At 53.9% G+C, this 19,194-nt stretch overlaps 1 protein-coding gene across 1 annotated transcript in view; it reads right to left on the reverse strand.

Moving 5' to 3' along the window:
- TESK1 (testis associated actin remodelling kinase 1) overlaps nucleotides 1–19,194 on the reverse strand; it is a 30,491-nt gene that overhangs the window by 2,068 nt on the left and 9,229 nt on the right. The window contains exons 2-9 of the mRNA XM_033164433.1: nucleotides 12,712–12,833; nucleotides 12,145–12,193; nucleotides 11,821–11,967; nucleotides 11,642–11,724; nucleotides 11,436–11,526; nucleotides 9,696–9,779; nucleotides 2,412–2,501; nucleotides 542–689 (exon numbers count right to left, since the gene is read on the reverse strand). Coding sequence (XP_033020324.1) covers nucleotides 542–689; nucleotides 2,412–2,501; nucleotides 9,696–9,779; nucleotides 11,436–11,526; nucleotides 11,642–11,724; nucleotides 11,821–11,967; nucleotides 12,145–12,193; nucleotides 12,712–12,806 — 787 coding nt within the window. The 5' untranslated portion in view covers nucleotides 12,807–12,833. The remainder of the gene's footprint in view (nucleotides 1–541; nucleotides 690–2,411; nucleotides 2,502–9,695; nucleotides 9,780–11,435; nucleotides 11,527–11,641; nucleotides 11,725–11,820; nucleotides 11,968–12,144; nucleotides 12,194–12,711; nucleotides 12,834–19,194) is intronic.

Here is a 19,194-nt window from a genome sequence, read left to right on the forward strand (position 1 = left end):
AGATGACTTTGGGGTTCCCTTCTACCGTTCTATGATTCTATGGCCAAGTGAAGGCCGGGGCTTGGGCCCACATCACTCGGGAGGGCCAGAGTCCTGTGGAGCAGGCGTGGCGCTACCACAACACTACAGTGTTGCCCAGTGGTTAGAGTGCTGGACTAGGAGCTGGGAGAGCCCAGGGTTCAAATCCCCACTCAGCTATGAAGCTCACCAGGTGACCTTGGCAGGCAGTCCCTGGATCTTAGCCCAACTTACTTCTCAAGCCACCATGAGCTCCTTGGAGGGAAAGGTGATGTAGGAATGGAATAAATAAACAGAATACTAATTTACAAAAAATAAAAAATTCCCCCTTTCAAGACAAGGCAGTTGGCAGAAGGCTGGTTAAAAGGAATCTTTTTCAAGCTGTTGTTTAGAGTCCAGTGCCTTTGCCCCAAACAGGCTGTGCCCTTAGAACTGTAGAATTGCAGAGCTGAAAAGGACCCCAGGGGTCATCTAGTCCAACCCCCCGAGACGCAGGAATCGAAAGCCAAACTGGGAAGGGTACCGCGGAAGGAGAGTGCCGGGCTCCTCGGGGTGCTGGTCCTGTCGCTCTGCAGGGCGGCGTTGGCATCTCTGGCTGCCAGCTGCTGCTTCAAGATGCCCTCCAGGCGCTGCGTGATCTCCAGGAAGGAGGGCCTCGAGGTGGGCTCCATCTGGGGTGCGGGGGGGGAGAAGGCACCTGGCTCAGTAGCAGACACCACCCCACCACCCCCCGTCTGTGGGGAGGGGGCTCCCTTGCTGAGGTGGGTCTTGCTGGGCTGCTGCCTCCCCAGGAACCAGGGGGGTCTATGGGACAGAAAGCGGGGGGCGGGACTGCCTTCTCCTTGGAGACCCAGACCCACCAAGACTGGGAGCAGGACGGATTTCTGAGCATGGGACGCAGTTCTCACAGACTTCAGTCCCTCCTAAAGGGAAGTACTGTATTTTTCCGTGTATAAGATGACCCCTGTTTCTTTTAACCCGAAATTACCGTATTTTTCGCTCCATAGGGCACACCGGACCATAGGGCGCACCTTATTTTTAGAGGAGGAAACAAGAAAAAAAATGTTTTTCTGGTTTTCCTCCTCTAAAAGCCCTGTTTTTTTGAGGATCAGCTAAAAGTTTTGCAGCTCCTTTTCCAAAGGGGGAAAAGCAAAGAGGAAAACTCCCATTTTTATGGGGTTCAACTCACATTTCTGCAGCTTCTAAAGGAAAGGGAGCCTTTTCTACAGTTTCCAAGACAGATAATCTAATCAGCCAGTCCCATGTTGCTGTGGAAACAAACAACCTCTCCCTGCAGCACATTCAACAAAGGAGGGCGGGGCTGAAAGGGAGCAGGGACTCTTATCTCTCTCCCGATCTCTTGCTGATCAGCTGCTGAGCGGGGTCCTTTCAACACCCCCTTTTCTTTTTGTAAAATAGAAAGCATGATCCTCTTTTGGCCCCTGGGCAATTCAGCTCCAGGGACCACCATTCGCTCCATAAGACGCACAGATATTTTGCCTTACTTTTTAGGAGGAAAAAAGTGTGTCTTATGGAGCGAAAAATATGGTAAGTTGTTCAGCTTTTTGCTGGCATGGGAGAGGTCACTTCCGCCAACCGCTCACCCGCCTGCCCACCACTGCCCATCGCTTGCCACAGCCACTGCCAATTGCACACCTCGCCGCAGCCACCAATTTTCTGCCCGCTCGTCACCACCAACAGCCCACTTGCCGCAGCTGCCAATTGCCTGCCCACAGCCGCCAAACAGCTGCCCAATTGCCGCTGCCAATCTCCTGCTTGCTGCTGCCATTAATCGCACGTCCCCTCTCTGCATCCTCTATCCGTATATAAGATGACACCCAATCCCCCCCCCCTTTTAGCAAAAAGCATCGTCTTATACAAGAACAAATACGGTAGTTCTTTGGGCAACATGTAGCTAAACTGTGGAACTCCCTGCCACAGGAGGCTAGAATAGATCAGACAAATTCATGAAGCAGAGGGCTCTCAGGAGCTACTAGCCAGGATGGCTTTGCTCTGCCTCCAGAGATGGAGGCAGCAGTACTTCTGAATCGCAGTTGCTGGAAACCCCAGGAGGAGGCAGCCAGGGCTCCCCGGACTCCTCTCAAGGGAGGGAAGAAGGCCGTAAAGCTTCCTTTAAATTGAACCCAAAAGCTGCTGCTCCTCTCAAGGCCAGCAATGTGCATTCGTGGTCATGGCTGGGGCTGGGGCTCTGTATTCCTCAGGATTTGCCCCCTCCAGCCCCTACAAAACCACCACACCCATCCAGGGCTGCTTCTCTCGCAGGCCTATAGAGCCGGGGGGGCCAAAGAGGCTCCCTTCTTGCAGGTGGGTCTGGCAGCCTGAAGGCTCATTCAGGTCTGGGGGGGGGTGTAATGGGGGGGGGTTTCCCTTACGCTGCAGCAGTGGAAGGCCAGCTGGAGGAATGCTGGAGGGCAGTCGGCTCCCACCAGGTTGCAGAAAGCGGCCACGTCCAGCCCAAAGTCCTGCAGGGAAGAAGGGAGACGGGGGTGAGTGGCCCAGCTTGCCAATTCCCAATATTTAAAACCAGTAAAGATTAAATTGCAGAAAATGGCTAAATCCATGCTAGGGATCGCTAGGAAAAGAACTGGAAAGAAGACTGCTCATGTCACACTGCCGTTATACAAATCCAGGGTGCAGCCACATCCCGGTTCTGAACGCCTCGTCTGAAAAAGGAAGCTGAACAGAGAAAAGAAAGTCTTTCTTTAGCCAGCACATAAACTCTGGAACTCACTCCCACTGGAAGCAGTGGTGGCCACCAACCTGGATGGCTTTGAAAAGAGGACTAGACAAATTCATGGAGGAGGAGAAAGCTGGGAGCGCTGGGCTCGGCCTCTGCAGACGGAGGCAGCAATGTGTTTGTGCACCAGTCCCTGGAAACTGCAGGAGGGGAGAAGAGGGCTCTTGGGTTCGAATCCTGCTTGCTGGTTTCACACAGGCATTTGTTTAGTCGTTGTGGGAACAGGAGGCTGGACTAGGTGGGTCCTTGGCCTGATCCAGCCGTCTCTTCTTGTGTCCTTATGACCTTCCTTGCCCCAGCATGCAAAGTGGCCAGCCGCTCCCCCCACGCCAGTGCGGGTGGGAAACGCTCCTTAGAGTACGCTCCACCCGCTGCTGCATGGGGGGGGGGTTGTGCGCCCCCCACCACAGAGCTGCAAGCAGGAAATGTTCTGTAGACCGCTCGTTGGGTGGCGTTCCACAGCCGCCAACCAGCTGCCGGTCTGCTGTTGGTGAGTTGGAGACGCATGTTTGCTGGGCTTATGCGATTTTTGGGGGTGTTAGTTATTTTCTGCATTTCTCCCAAAAAAGAGCTGTGCATTCCCCCCCCAAAAAAAGCTCAACAATTTTGGGCCACCCCAAAAAAAGCTGAACAACACAGAAAAATATGGTAAATTGCCATGTTGGCACTTTGCGAAAAATAAGTGGGTTTTGGGTTGCAGTTTGGGCACTCGATCTCTAAAAGGTTTGCCCCCACTGCCCGAGAGCCAGAGGGCAGCCCCATGAGTCGCGGCCCCCCTTCATCCACCCTCTTTGCTTGACCCAAACATGAAACGCATTTGGAGAAGCTGAGCTAAGGGGGCAGGATGGTGGAAGGATCACAAGATTTAGTGAGGGAAGGAAACGACTTGAATTTCAAATGTGTGCAGGGCCCAGCGGCCGCATCCAGCAGGCTCTGTGCTCATCCTGTGTAGAGCAGCCATTGCAGGCCCCTCCCTCGCCGAGAGAGAGATCTGTGCAACGCAGCTCCCGGCCACGAGGTGGCAAGCAGGGCCTTCTCCGCAGGGCCAGAGGGTGGACTAGCCGCTCTCTCCATGACCCACTCCCAAAGGGGAAGCGCTCAGCCTGGCAGAGGCTCCCTCCCCCCCACACACACATCTGACATTCTCCGGAGGCGGAAGGACGGCAACCATTATCTCACGGAGCAGGCATCTGTCTGGGGTGATGGGGCAGTACTGGGGACGGAGTATTATCTGCACAATGCCGTACACAACCAACATTCAAACAATCATCGAGAGTGGGGGGCCTGACACGCTAAAATTAGATGACAAGACAGACTTAATGATAGAATCATAGAATCATGGAGTTGGAAGAGACCCCAAGGGCCATCCAGTCCAACCCCCTGCCAAGCAGGAAACACCATCAAAGCATTCCTGACAGATGGCTGTCAAGCCTCCGCTTCAAGACCTCCAAAGAAGGAGACTCCACCACACTCCTTGGCAGCAAATTCCACCAACTAAGTCTCTAAGACTTCTATTCCATGTATCTGAAGAAGTGTGCATGCACACGAAAGCTCATACCAATAACAAACTTAGTTGGTCTCCAAGGTGCTACTGGATTTTTTTTTTCATTTTGTTTCAACTACGGCAGACCAACACGGCTACCTACCTGTAACTTATTATTATTTATTATTATTATTATTATTATTATTATTATTATTATTGACTCTAGTTCCCATCAGCCCTGGCCAGCATGGCCAGTGGTCAGGGTCAAGGGGAGCTGGAGCCCCACAACATCAGGAGCGCACCTCATCGTCTCCCCTGATGGAGGAAATGTTTGTATAATACATGCATAGCCTGTGTTTGCATATTTCTGAGCAGCAGCTTCGTTGGGAGCTGCCCAGAGTGGCTGGTGAAACCCCACCCATCTGGCTGGGGAGAGGGATTTTGTGCTTGGATCCTGCTTGGGGGTTGCCCCGAGAGGCACCTGGCTGCCTACTGATAGAACAGGGTCCTGGACTAGGTGGGCACTGGCCAGAGTCCAAAATCCACCAGGCTCCTTTTTGCACCCAGCTCTCAGCCACTTGCAACCTAGTGAAGATGCCCGGATGATGCCTGACGTCTCCCCCATCTGGAGTCGCACCCCTGGGGATCCTTGGATCGGGACCATTCTCGACCACTAGCAACACATCCTGTCGAATTCTCTCCGAGATATTTTATCTGCTGAATCAGAACGGATTTCAGGAAGCAAAAAGGAGGAGAAGTCTTGCAGAAAGCCCAGAGGGTCTCTGTGTGGCCCTCCTGCCTTCTTCACCTGGAAGTCAAGGCTGCTGTGGAATGAGAGGTGGGGAGGGGGCTACCACAGCAATGGCTTCCTCCCCAAGCCCCTTCCCCTTGCCCAGCACGGCCAGGCAGAAACTCTTCTCCACCAGGAGAGGTTCTGGGTTCCGGAGGAGTCATTCCGGAAACGCCCAACCCAGACGCTGCCTTGTGTGGCAACCTATTATTAGGAGAGAGAGGGCCGTGGCTCAATTCTGGGCAGAGAAGCTCCTGGCTCAACTCCCAGGAAGCCCCAAGGGCAAAGGGTGGGGCCTCTGGGCTTCCCTGGCCCAGGTTTTCTTTCTGTGAAATGCAGGAGGGAGGGACTTGGGGGCGCTTGATGGGACACACGGCAGGGGCAGAATTCTCCCACCAAGACTGTCATGGAAATGACAGGGGGGGCACATCTTTAAAGTTGTTGCAATGTTACAAACGCTATGCCTGAATGTATCCTTTCGACTTGACAGCTCAGGGAAGATACCTAGCTTTCCATATTTGTACAAAGTCCATACTCTCCTCATTCCAAGGCCATTTTAACCCTTAAAGAAAGGAGAATTTGGGCTCCACCTCCCTCCATGAACCAAGAAGCAGGAAGTCATATAGGCAGCAGGAATAGGGCATCCCGCCAAAATTCCCCAAGTGTGAGAGCACATCCACGGCCCCCCACCCAGAGAGTGACCAGGGGGGCAACCACAGACATCTGCAGAGGCAGCTGAACAAGTCAGGTGTTCTGAAAGCCCATCTCCGGAGAAGGCAAGGAGATGTCAAGAGTATTATTGTTCTTTCGGTGATGGGGACTTAAGAGGTGCTGGGAAAGGTGTCTGATAAAGTGGCCTCATGTTGAACTTGTGTACATGCAGGTGATGCAGAGATGATGTATCAGTGATGCTCCTCAAAGTGTATTCTGGGGGGAAGAGAAGTTTTAAAAGAGGAGGTCACCCCACGCTCAAGGTTCTTACTCCTGGGGAGACCTGTTGCACAACAATAAAGGATCTAAGTCTACTGAGCGCTGTTTTGCTCCAAATTACTTGGCTGGAACTTCCTTCTTGCACTCTGGGAGCTGGGCTGTTGAGTAGTCTCTCACCCCGGATTTTTTCCTTAATAGAGACCTTTTCTCCTTCTTCCTTAAAGTGAACTGCTCAACTGCAGTCAGCAACTGAGTGCCCCCCCCCGATACCACCCCCCCCCCCAAAAAAAACCTCTCTGTTGGAAAGAGACAAGGCAGTGAGTGGCACAGCTCTCCTCCAGGGGAATCCTGGAGATGTGCAAAAAAGCCCTGCCCCCCCCCACTGCAGCTGCTGCATCTGGAAGGGAGGAAAAAGTGGAAACTCCCCTCCAGGTTCAAAGAGCAGTGGGGGGGGGGGGCAGGGGGATTTCATAGGATCAGGCAGAGAGATCAACAACTGCAGGGGGAAGCTGTCCTCATCATTGGTCCTCATTTCTGACACATCCCCTACAATATACTGCTCAATGTCGTTTTAAAAAATAAATATGTCCCATGATGCCAAACGATGACGTTTAACATAATGTCTAGTTTGGGCCTCAGTTGTTCCAAAAATATCCAAATTATACGGGCCCTGGAAACTGATATCGGGCGTCATCTGTCACCGAAATCAAGTCCTGCTTCTCAAAGGACCCTCTGCTCTCCCCTCACCCTCTGAGGACCAAACCTCCCCAGAGATGCTTTCTGCAAAATTCCTGTGCTATGAATCCCACAGGGAGGGCAGCAAGGAGAGATGACCCCTGGTGCCCCACAACCGCAACAGGTCTTGGATTCAGCCTCCCACCCGCCCCAGCCTGGTCACATGACAGCACAGAGGCTGATGGGAGTTGTAGTCGGAAGCGGCTGGAAGGCACGAGGTGCTGGGAAAGTCCCTGCCTGGGCTCCAGATACCTGCCTTTCCCCGGGGAGATATCTGCATTTTCCCGGAGAGAAAGCTCTCTCGGTTTGCATGAACAGGTTATCCCAAGCATCCCAGGTGAGCTGGGAGACCAACATTCCTCAGGGGACAGAGGAGGAGGGCCAATTATCGCCTCCTTCCTCACCTGCACAGGTAATAGGCGTAATTAAGGGCCTCCCCAAATCTCCTGGGAGGGAGCCAGGAAGGGATGCATTGGCGCTACAGAGGCTGGGATGGGAATGCCTGCAGAGAAACTTCTTCTGTGGGGTTAGGAGGGCAGAATTGAATTCATTAGGAATAACTTTCTGACAGTCAGAGGTGTTTGATGGTGGAATGGGCTCTCTTGCAAGGCAGTGAGCTCTCCTTCGGGCTGTTACAGAAATTACGGGGGGGGGGCACATCTTTAAAGTTGTGAAATGTTACAAATATTATGCCTGAATGTATGCTTTCGACTTGACAGCTCAGGGAAGATACCTAGCTTTAAAAATCATATAAAACCAACCCCTTGGCCAGTTTCCTCCATTCCAACGCTATTTTGCCCTTGGAAAAGGCCTGTTTTCCCTGCTACCTCCCCAAGAGTGAAGACATGTACACACACCCCACCCAGGGAAGTGCCCAGGGGTGACAAATGCTAAACTGACTGCTAGCCAAGAGAAGCCAAATCTCATCACCAGACCTGCCTCGGGGTCCAGACATGCAAAGGAAGGTCCATTGTACTTTGGGTGGTGTTTGCCTGTGCTAATCTCATACTTGGGTCTTGCCCTGACATATCTGTCTATGCTAACCTTGTGTACCCCCCCTTCTGACGTTTTAGTGATGTAGCAATGATGTATCGATGATGCTGTACAAACTGTCATATGGGATATGGTGGGAAACTTTTTAAAGTGAATGTCGCCCCATGTTCAGGGTTCTTACTGCTGTTTGAACCTGTTGCGTAGCAATAAAGATCAGGGTCCAAATGGACCACTGTTTTGCTCCACATTGCTTGGCTGGGGTTTCCTTCTTTTACTGACCGCATGGACCAGTGGGGGGACTTGGACCCCAAAGAGCTGGGCTGTTGAGTAGTCTCTCAACCCAGAATTTTCCTTATCAGAGGTTTTAAAACAGTAGTCAGGTGGCCATCTCTCTGGGATTACTTAGCTCTGATTCCAGCATTGCAGGGGGTTGCACCTTCATCGCCTTCATCATCATCATCATCATCATCATCATCATCATTTATTTATACCCGCCCATCTGGCTGGGTTTCCCCAGCCACTCTGGGCGGCCCCCAACAAACATTTAAAAGACAATAAAAGATCAAACATGAAACTAGATCCCTTCTAGGATTCTGTGATTCTGCGGTTTCTTTGCCTATGATGTCTGTACAAAACCAGCCTTCCTCAACAGAGCAACCAAGACAGCAAAAACGAGCATTTGTGAAAGAGAGGACAGATCTGGCCAGGAACACCAAACTGGGTCTCATCAGAACATATGGAGGCGAGCAGAAAAAAAGCCAAGAGACCCCCCCCCCCCGCCTGCCCCAAACAATGATTCCTCCCCACGGCTGAACAGCTCAGCTAGAGAGAGGAACATGGCAGGCACCACACCCGGCATCTGGTGGAAGGAGAAACAGATGTCAGGGTGGGGGAGAAAATTCACACAGAGCTCTGAGGTTTTATTTGTGGATTAAGACACATTCTGAGTAGGCTGAGCAGCTGAAGATGAAGGCCAAAGTGCCCTAATCTAAAGAGGGCTGTTTCCCACCCTTTTCCTACACTCCGCTGGGCAAGGAGCCCTTGACGGATCTGGGTATCTGGGGTGGGAGGTCAGCCTTGCCTCCTTGGCCCAGAAGCCTTGGTGGAACCCAGTATCTCCAGCACCTGCTTCTGGGAAGGGGAGGAATCCCGCAAAGTCTGCCACCCCCAAGCCATTCCCTCCCAGCCCCTCTTCCTCTCTCCCATCTGAGTCACTTCCAGACCTGAAAGCCCCTCACTATTCTATGTCAGGGGTGGCCAACTCCCAAGAGACTGCGATCTACTCACGGAGTTAAAAACTGGCAGTGATCTACCCCCTTTTCTGGGGTTCAGGTCAAAGTTGTTGAGCTATTTTTAGGAATGAAGAAGGCCCGTTTTTGGGAGGTTCGGGTCAAAGTTGTTGAGTTTTTTCAGGGAGGAGGTGAAATGTTGTGCTTTTTTAGGGGGGCCACAGTCGTTCAGCTTCTTTGGGGGACCCAATGATCTACCAGTGATCTACCGCAGACGTCCAGTGATCTACTGGTAGATCACGATCTACCTGCTGGACATGCCTGTTCTATGTCATTCTGGCTGGTCCTGGTACAGGCATTTGCCAGCTGTGGCCCTCAGGGGTCCTTCCCAACTCTACAATTGTGGATCAGCCCCCTTCGCCCCTTTCCCCAGGAGGCTCCCCCAAGTCTGCATCCCGGCCTTCGCACCCCAAGACCTCCTGGGTTGCTTTGGAGTCATGCTAATTCAGAACACCCACCCAAATATGTAAGCATGAACTTCACTCTCCTCTCGAGTCCCCAGCGCAGGGTGACTTTTCAGTCTAAGTGCCAGCCTTGTCTTGTGCCCATGAGGCCAGGAGGGTCTCGGAGCGCCTCCAGAAGACACACACACACACACACACACACCGGCGCCCAGAAGAAACGCCGCTGTTTGCCCAAAGGAGCCTAGCAGAGCAAGGGGGGGGGGGAAGCAGCCCCCACAGGGAGGGAGGGTCTCACCTCAGTGCGGGGCAGGTAGTCCGGGTCGGCTGGCAGGCGGGCGATGGTCTCACAGAGGATGATGCCGTAGGCAAAGACATCAGCCTGGCGGGGTGAGAGAAGGGGGGCAGTGAGGCAGGAAGGGGAGGGGGAGACACCCCCCTGCAAAAAGAGGCTCCAGCCCCTCCCCCACAGACCCAGAGGGAAACTGGGGACAGAAGAAGAGCACCTTAAAGGGAAAGGGACCCCTGACCGTTAGGTCCAGTCGCAGACGACTCTGGGGTTGTGGAGCTCATCTCGCGTTACTGGCCGAGGGAGCCGGCGTACAGCTTCTGGGTCATGTGGCCAGCAGGACTAACCCGCTTCTGGCGAACCAGAGCAGCGCACGGAAACGCCGTTTACCTTCCCCCCGGAGCGGTACCTATTTATCTACTTGCACTGTGACATGCTTTTGAACTGCTAGGTTGGCTGGAGCTGGGACCGAGCAACGGGAGCTCACCCTGTCATTGCGGGGATTCGAACCGCTGACCTTCTGATTGGCAAGCCCTAGGCTCAGTGGTTGAGACCACAGTGCCCCTTAGCTCCTGTTATTTGTGGTCCAGGCACACATTCCCCACACCCACTCACCCTCCTGGTCAGCTTCCCCGCTGACCCTGTGCACCCCACTTCCCCCCTTAATTCTCTGGCTGGGAAAGAGGATCGGACAAACTCATGGAGGAGGAGGAGGGCTCTCGAGGGCTACTAGTCAGGAGGGCTCTACTCTGTCTCCACGGTCAGAGGCGGAGATGCTTCTGAAGACCAGAGGCTGGAAACCGCAGGAAGAGACACTGTTGCCCTGGGGTCTGGCCTGCTGGTTTCCCATTGAGGGATCTAGTTGGGCACTAGGAGAGAGAGCAGGGGGCTGGACTCGAGGGGCCGCCTTTGGCCCAATCCTGCAGCCTCTTCTTATGTTCTGACCTCCCTCCACGCGGCCCATGAACTAGGAACCACCCTCTCAAAAGACGTCCTGACTGCCTCCAACTTGGATGCAGGGAAGAGGCTATTCTTGGCCATCATCCACTAGGCCTGGGCGATACCTGGTTGTCACGATATAAAAGGACCCCTGGACAGTTAAGTCCAGTCAAAGGCGACTCTGGGGTTGCGGCGCTCATCTCGCTTTCAGGCCGAGGGAGCCGGCGTTTGTCCCCAGACAGCTTTCCGGGTCATGTGGCCAGCAGGAATAAACCGCTTCTGGCGCAACAGGACACTGTGACGGAAACCAGAGCGCATGGAAACGCCATTTACCTAATCATGAGATACTGATATGCCACAATGTTTGGAATAAGGATGGGACCATGCAGAGGCACCAGCTGGCTTCATGGTTTCTCCTGCATCGTGGTTTTTGCATAGCAAACGCACACACTGATTCACAAAATATTGCTAGGTCAAAAATTATGAAACCGATATCACAATTTCAGCTTCAAACCGGTTTTGGATGATATATTGCCCAATAGTCCAACTAGCCACAATGGCTCCATATCCTCTGAAGATGGTAGAGTCTGAGACTCTTAATCTCAAGTCGTGGGTTTGAGTCCCATGTTGGGGAAAAGATTCCTGCGTTGCAGGAGGTTGGACTAGATGACCCCGATGGTCCCTTGCAACTCTCCAATTCTGCAATTCTGACTGTGCCTGAGAGAGCAGCCCTGTGGTCTCCCTGTGAGGAAAGGAGAGGCTGTGGGGCTAGAAGGGCCCCCTTCCCCCCCCCCCCCGTTACGGTCTTACCTTCTCGTTGTACAGCTCCCCCCGCAGGACCTCCGGGGCCATCCAGTACGGAGAGCCGACAACGGCCAGAGGCTCCTTCTCGCCCCCGTCACTGGGGAGGAAGCAGAAAGGGGGGAGGACCGGGAGAAAGAGGTCAGCCGAAGCCCAGCAGGACACCCCCGGCCCCTGCATGGCTCCCCCTGGCCAGGAAGGGCCACCTGCCTCACCTGTAGGTGGGGATCTTCTCCGCCAGGCCAAAGTCTCCCACGACGGCCGTGTAGCCGTTGTCCTCACTCCTCACGAGGCAGTTCTGGGCAGACGGAGGGACAAGAGGAGTCACAGGCGCCCGAGGCAGGAGAGGGGGGGTAGGGAGGGGGCCGGGGGCCGGGGGGCACCCCACGCCTACCTTGGAGGTGAGGTCGCGGTGGAAGATGCCCTTGCTGTGCAGGTAGCGGAGGCCGCGGGCGATGTCCAGAGCCAGCTTGACGCGGACGGGCCAGGGCAGCGGGGTGGGGCTGTCCAGCAGCTGTTCCAGGTTGCCACCATTGATGTACTGCAGGGAGGAAGGGCAGGGGTGGGTTAGATGGCCCCTGGGGGTCCCTCCCAACTCTACAGTTCTAGGCGGCCCCCACCCGGCCTCTCTCTCTGTCCCCCAGCCTCCCCTCGAGGGACGGCAGTGGCTCCCCGTCCACCTTTCCTGGGCCCAGGTGGGCAGGCAGGTGAGCCTCACCTCCGTCAGCGCGTGAAGCTGGCCTTGATGGACGCAGACGCCCATGAACCTGGAACGAGAGGGGGAGAGAGAAGGACCCGTCAGGATGCCGGGGGACCCTCCCCATATGCACCGTACCCTGGGGATAGGAGGCACCCAAGCCTCTTCTGACCCCTTGCCCAGGGCAAGCAACCGTCAGCCTCAGGTTCCCGATCTGTAAAATGGGAACAGCACCTCTGGCAACTAGGGAGGAAGACACAGGGCTCCAGACTTTTTTTGGGGGGGGGGATAGGAGGAGCCCAGTCCACTCAAACCCCCACTTTCTAACATTGAGACCCCCCCCCCAAGTATACTTCACAAGAGAAGCCGCAAGTCTGCAGACCTTTCCATCTCCTGTGCTGAAATGAAGCCGGAGTTCCCCAGGAGATGTTCCTGGAGGTCCCTGCGAAAGACCCGGGGCAGGCGGAGGTCGGGGGGGGGGCTGCACCCGGAATCCCCTCCGGCAAGGCTGGGCACCCTCCCCACCCCCTTTGGCCAGAGCCCCCCACCCAAATCCAAACCCACCCACCCCCACCGAGGGAGCCTCACCGGAGGATGTTGGGGTGCGAGAGGCGGTTCATGAGCTGTACCTCGCGCAGCATGTTGCCGCGGTTACTCATCAGCTTGTTCATCTTCAGCACCATGATCTGCCCCGACTGGCGATGCCTCACCTGCGGGGAAAGCGCAGTTTTTGCCATTCATTGCATTCAGTGCCAGATTCACGTATAAGCTAAACAACCCGTAGCTTAGGGCCCCACTCTCTTGGGGGGCCCCCCCAAAAAATAAAGAAAACAACAACTGGATGGACATCTCCAAAATAGAGGATGAAAAACAAATAAAATTAAACCTACATACAGCAACATTTCAGTTCAACAATTACGTGGATAAAATACATATTACGATACGTGCAAATGGCTTGAGATACCTATTAGGTCCATAAAATACCATATAACATATATTCAACACAAAAAACAGCAACAATTTGTTGTTGTCAAAGGATAGCTGGGCATAGAAAGGGCCCCATTACCTTCAGGAGCTGAGGGCCTCATCAAACCTCAATGCGGCCCTGATTGCATTTCTAGCTCTCCTTTTTCCTCCAAGGAGTTTGATGTGGCCTACAAGGTTCTCCCCACCTCCTCGCTTAATCCCCAAAACAACAACCCTGAGAGGCTGGCCCCGCAGGTCACATGGGGAGCTTCATGGCTGAGTGGGGATTCGAACCCTGCTCCCACCAGGTCCCAGTCCAACCTTCTACCCACGACGCCACCCAGGCAGCAGTGTCCCCCTGTCCCCTCACGGCATGACAATGATGCCTGTGGGATAGCTCAGTTGGCAGGCTTCAATCCCAGGGTCATGGGTTCGAGCCCCATGTCGGACAGCAAGATTCCTGCCTTGCAGGGGGTTGGACTAGAGCAGTGTTTTTCAACCTTTTTTGGGCAAAGGCACACTAGTTTCATGAAAAAAAATCACGAGGCACACCACCATTAGAAAATGTTAAAAAAATTAACTCTGTGCCTATATTGACTATATATAAAGTAATTTCCCACGGCACACCAGGCAACATCTTGCGGCACACTAGTGTGCCGCGGAACAGTGGTTGAAAAACACTGGACTAGAGGACCCTTGGGGTCCCTTCCAACTCTGCAATTCTAGGATTCTATGAACCCCAAGAGCTGGAGCATAAGAGCAGGATGGGACCCCCTCTGCTCCCATGATGCACCAAGACTTCCCGGTGGGTCTCTGCAGGAATCCCGTCAGGTCCCCATCGCACCCCGTACAGAGTCTGGGCTTGGAGAGACGCCTGGATCTGCAAAACAGTTCACCCCAAAGCACTTTGAAGAGGCTCTTTGGCCAAGAAACCAGCTATGAAGACAGAGCAGAGAGGCAGCTTATTTCTAAAGTGCACCTTATCCACATATGGATCCCAAGGTCAGGGGCGTGAAAATACAACTATCCATTATTATTATTATTATTATTATTATTATTATTATTATTATTATTATTATTAATTGTATTTGTATACTGCCCTATGCCCCCATGTGTCAGGGCGGTCACAACAAAAAATCACAATATAAAAACACAAAATACATAAGAAAAACATAAGCAACCCAATTACCCCCTCCATGCATGATTAAGAGAAATAAAAGCCAAAGGGCGGCGAACTATAAAATAATAAACCCACGATTCCTCAGTTCAGCTGATATACAATAGAATAAATTTAGAAAACCCAGGAAGATCAAAACCTCTTGAGCAGGACGAGCTAAAAACGGTAAAATGTCCAGATTTACTTATTTGGAGAGGGTGTTCCAAAGGGCAGCACCCCTTTGTGGGGGCACCGTGCCCCCCTCCCACAAGTGAGGCTTGCCAGACACACACACACACACACACACACACCGGCCTCTGGGTGGAACTGAAAGGGATTGTGGAGAGCCTCTGAAAGGACCTCTCCAAATGGGCAGGAAATGGGCCAAGGCCCGCTCAGAAAGCCCCTCGTCGTTTCCCATAGGCGCTCACTGGGTCCAGTCCGGCTGTGACTGGCCAGGAGTGAGACTTTGGGGTCCGAGTGGAGAGCGCAGGCAGCAGCACCAACCGCAAAAGAGGCAAATTTGGTGCTTGGGGTCATCAAGGAAGAAGCTGAAAATACGAGTGTGTGAAAATAAGGTGAAGGAATTAATGGATATGCAGCTAACCCAGATGTAAAAAGAACCGTCATGGAAGGTTGGGTGGGAAGTCGAATAGAATTGTAAGTGGAAAACTTAAAAAGAAAACCAAAAAACAACAATCGGATAATACAAATGCATTTGGAGGACTGTTCTGGTGGGATATTGTTGGGAAAGGTTCAGAAAAGGGCCACAAAATGGATCATTGGGGGGGGGGGAGAAGCTCCCCAAGAAGGGAAGGACTTTTTAGCTTGGAGAAAAGGCGAGAAGTTTGTGAAGTGGTGCAATTCTCCTAGGAAAAGGGGGGCCGAGCTCCCCGTGAACTTCTCCCTTGCTGTCTTAGGATGGCCATGGCACCCACCTGAAAGGGGCCAGAGCTGACCCAAAGCCCCGGGCACAAGTCCTTCCTTTGACCTGCCCTGCACCTTCCAAGGTCCAGCTTTGCTGGTGCGCACAGAGAGGGAGGAAAACGTCCTCCAGTATGTCGTTTCTATAAACAGCCACCAGCTCATGCTGGGCTTGTGGGCTTCTCAGAAGAGGGGCTTCTTTGGAGGACATGATGCAGGCCGACGAAGGTGGGGGCGGGGGGGCGGTGCGCCCTGGGTGACATCTGGGGGAGTGAGGTGACGGCATTGCGGCCGCCCCTGCCCCCACCCTCTGGGACGCTCACCGCTTGCCACGCACCCCCTGACGCACAACACGCCCCCTGCAGGCGGCCGCCATGCCCCCTGGGATGCGTGCCAGCCCTGCCCCCGGATGTACGCCGCTCCCGGTGCCAGAGCAGGTAGCTTTGCCATTGCCCCCCCCCCCGCTCTCCATATGCCATGGAAGCAGCTGGGGGGGGGAGGGCTGTGCAATAGAGAGGCTATGCAGGACAGGCCAGCCAGAAGCTGCTCCCAAGGAAGACCCTCCCCCCCCTAGAGTGGGAAGGGGAAAGAGGCGTCTGCGCCAGCCCACACCTGCAGGCCTCTGATCCAGCTGCCCCCCCCCAGCCGGGCCCAGCAGCTGCTTCTCCCCCCCCCCCGCCGGCAGGGAGTCCTCCTCCGAGGGGCAGCCTCCCAGATTCCTGGCTGCTGCCGTCAGCTGTTGCTCTTGCCCTTTTTAGTCAATGCTCAAAAGCCCGGAGGATGAGGCTGCCTCCACCTCCTCCGCCTCCTCCTGCTGCTTCCCTCCCCCCCCCCCTGCAGCCCCAGGGAAGAGGAGGAGGGGTGGGGCATGTGGGGGGCAGGAGAGACCCAGGGCTGGTGGCTGCAGGACCCCAGAGGGAAGAGGCAGGCAGGCAGGGAAGGAGGGAGTGAGGCCCCTCGCAGGAGCTCCACCTCTAAAGAAAAGGACCATCCAGCTGAACCTTGGAAGGGCCCATCAGGGTCCTGTAGTGCAAGGCAGGAAGCACATTCTCCCAAATCCCAGGCGCACTCTTCACATGCTCAGGACCCCTCTGCTTTGTGACGCCTTCACATCATCCTGGAAGCGTTCTGGGGCTGAGTCTGCCTGGTGAGAGAAGCTGGCATAAAACCCCCCAGCTCAGGTCAGGGGGTGCTGTGGGGCGGTGCTGGGTGAGAGGCTGCCACCAGCCTTTCATAGCGGGACCTTCAAGGGTCCTCTAGTCCAACCCCCTGCAATGCAGGAATCACAGCTAAAAACTCCCGACAGGAGGCTGAAGAACCTCCAAGGAAGGAGAGTTTGCCACCTGCAGTTATTCCTGCATTGCAAAGGGTGGGACTAGATGACCCTTGGGGTCCCTTCCAACTCAGCCATTCTATACTTCCACGATGATTTTCCGTGCCCAGGAAAGACAGGCCCCCAAGAACCATGCCAACTCTTGCCACCATTGTCCTCCAAGGCACCAGAGCTCAACAGGGCAGATGCCCTCGGGCACCAGGCAAGAAGGAGGGGGCAGCGTGTGTCTCTCCGACTGCTACCAGTGCCTGATGTGTGAACGGTGATAGCCCAGCCTCCCTAATGCATCCCTTCCACCAAGCCCTTCAATTATTGAGCTCTCTCTCTCTCTCCCCCCCCCCCAATGGTGGCCGAGAGATCGCATGTCGCAGGTGTCACCTTCCATCAGAGTCGGCCACTGCCACCCGCAAGCAGAGCGGAAGCCCCCCAGGGCAGGGACTCCCTGCAACATGGAGGACTGAGGAGGCTGCCAGCCCAACAGACCCTCCAGTGGTTGGGTCTGGCCAAAGGAAAAGCCACGCAGCAGCCTTCTAGTCCTCAGGATTGGAGCAGAACTACCTTCTAAGGAAACTCCACCCCAAACTCACGTAGGGCGATTTCCTCCTAAAACTCAGATGCAAGCGTCTTGCAAGAGTTAATGCCTCCTTCACAGCATGTTTATTTGGGCAGGATGTCCAATTTTGGAGCCTGACATTTATGCAGCAGAGACTTCTCCAGAACCTCCCCTCTGCCAGCTCCCTTTGGAGGAAGGGCCCGTCCTCCTGGCTTACAGAAATGAACATAAAACCGTAAATCACATTCCAGGATTTGCTCCAAAGTGCAGGGCTGATAAACCAAGCATGTTCCAGAATCCAGCCTGACTGATCAGGCTCCAGATAACAGAGTTAATGTTCATCGACCGCAGACACTTTTATCCGGCTTGTCCTTACAATCGTAGCATTGTAAGGTCGGAAGGGACCCCCAGGGATCATCCAGCCCAACCCACACAAGGCCAGGCCAGGAGCTAGCCAGCAGGACCAGAGGTCAAGCCCCCGCCACCCACAAAAGCTCAGGCAGGGATGATCCAGCAGGTTGGCTTGTGTTCATTTTCTGAAACGCGGGGGGGGGGGGTTGTTGCACCAGATGACCCGGTGCGCCTCCCTTCCTACAATTCTATGATCCCCCCTTTTCTCCAAGGAGCTCAAGGGGGAATATAAATGCAGGAAAAAAAGGATTAATGAATGCGGCAGAGCGGGCTCAGAACTTTGCCTACGGGAGGTAAAACCAGGAAGCCAAGGATGCAAACTGACCCAAACTCCAGCCGTAGCAGAACATCAGAAAAAGAGCCCGGCGGCAGGATCAGGCCAGAGGGAGCCCTCCTGGCCTTGCTCTCTAATCCTGTAGTGGAAGGAAACCCGCAAGCAGGATTCGAGCCCAAGTCTCCCCCTCCTGTGGTTTCCAGCAGCGGATATTCAGAAGCATCGCTGCCTCCAGCTCTGGAGACAGAGCTATCAATAGCCCTCTCCTCTATGAAATGGTCTAATCCTCTTGAAAGCCACCCAAGTCAGCAGCCGTCCCTGTCTCCTGTGGGAAGGAGTTCCACAGTTAAACTCTGCGCTATGTGCAAAAGGACTGTCTTTTCTCTGTCCTGAATCTTCCAGCATTCAGACGCAGGAGGAAAGGCCCATTTGCCAGGCAGGGAGACGGACCTTCATCCCCTCCTCGGTCCCATTTCAAGGTCGTCCGAAGCCAGCGTCACCCAGGGACCCAGGTGAGAACCAAGAAACACAAAAGCATCCGAGGGAAAGGCCAGAACAGGAGGGACGTGATGCAAGAGGGAACAATTGGGGCCTCTGTTTACGTCTAAACGAGGCGGCTAAACAAGGCGTTCTCCGCAGGCAGCGGAGAAGGAACCGGCTCCGTTTGTGGCCACCTCTGTCCCAGCAAGGTCTCTTTGAAGGCACCTCCTGCAAATGCCAGGAAGGCACCAGGGAGGCAGGGCAGGGAGGCGGATCTGGCCCAGATAAGATCCAGCCTCGGAGGCAGCCAAGCCTCGCAATGAGGTTGTGGTGGCTGCCCAACGCTCACTTAGGGAAGTCCTGCCCAGCTGGATCTGAGCGTCAGCACTTCTGCATTGAGGCCTGGGAGGATTGCAAAAGGACTGGGCCACAACGCCCTTTCCCTCGCAGCTGGGGGGAGATTTCAAAATATTTGGAAAAGGCGAATTTTACACTTATATATGTGCTTATTACATGTTAGCGTTTGCATTACTGGGAGAATTTCAGTGCCAACCGTTCTAGTTACAGGTAGGTATCCGTGTTGGTCTGCCGTAGTTGAAACAAAATAAAAAAAATTCCTTCCAGTAGCACCATAGAGAGCAACTAAGTTTGTTCTTGGTATGAGCTTCCGTGTGCACATAGAACTGACGGGAAGAATCCGGAACCAGCGAGACCAAGCATTCCAGAAACACCGGAATAAATTTATATTATATTTGAAAGACAACTGTAAGCAATTAACATCACTAGCAGGGTTATCTGAAGATCCGCAAGGTGAAATTACTACCTCTTCAGGATGAGCAATGCAATATCTTAAGTAATAATAGAACAAGAATAGGAAAGGAAGTGAAATGCAAAGATGCAAAATTTAAGTTTGTAAATCATTAGGCAGGAGGGAGGGAAGCTGTTAGGTTCAGTTGAGACAAAGAGATTTAACA

The sequence above is a fragment of the Lacerta agilis genome, chromosome 11 (genome assembly GCF_009819535.1).
Source record: "Lacerta agilis isolate rLacAgi1 chromosome 11, rLacAgi1.pri, whole genome shotgun sequence".
Lineage (NCBI taxonomy): Eukaryota > Metazoa > Chordata > Lepidosauria > Squamata > Lacertidae > Lacerta > Lacerta agilis.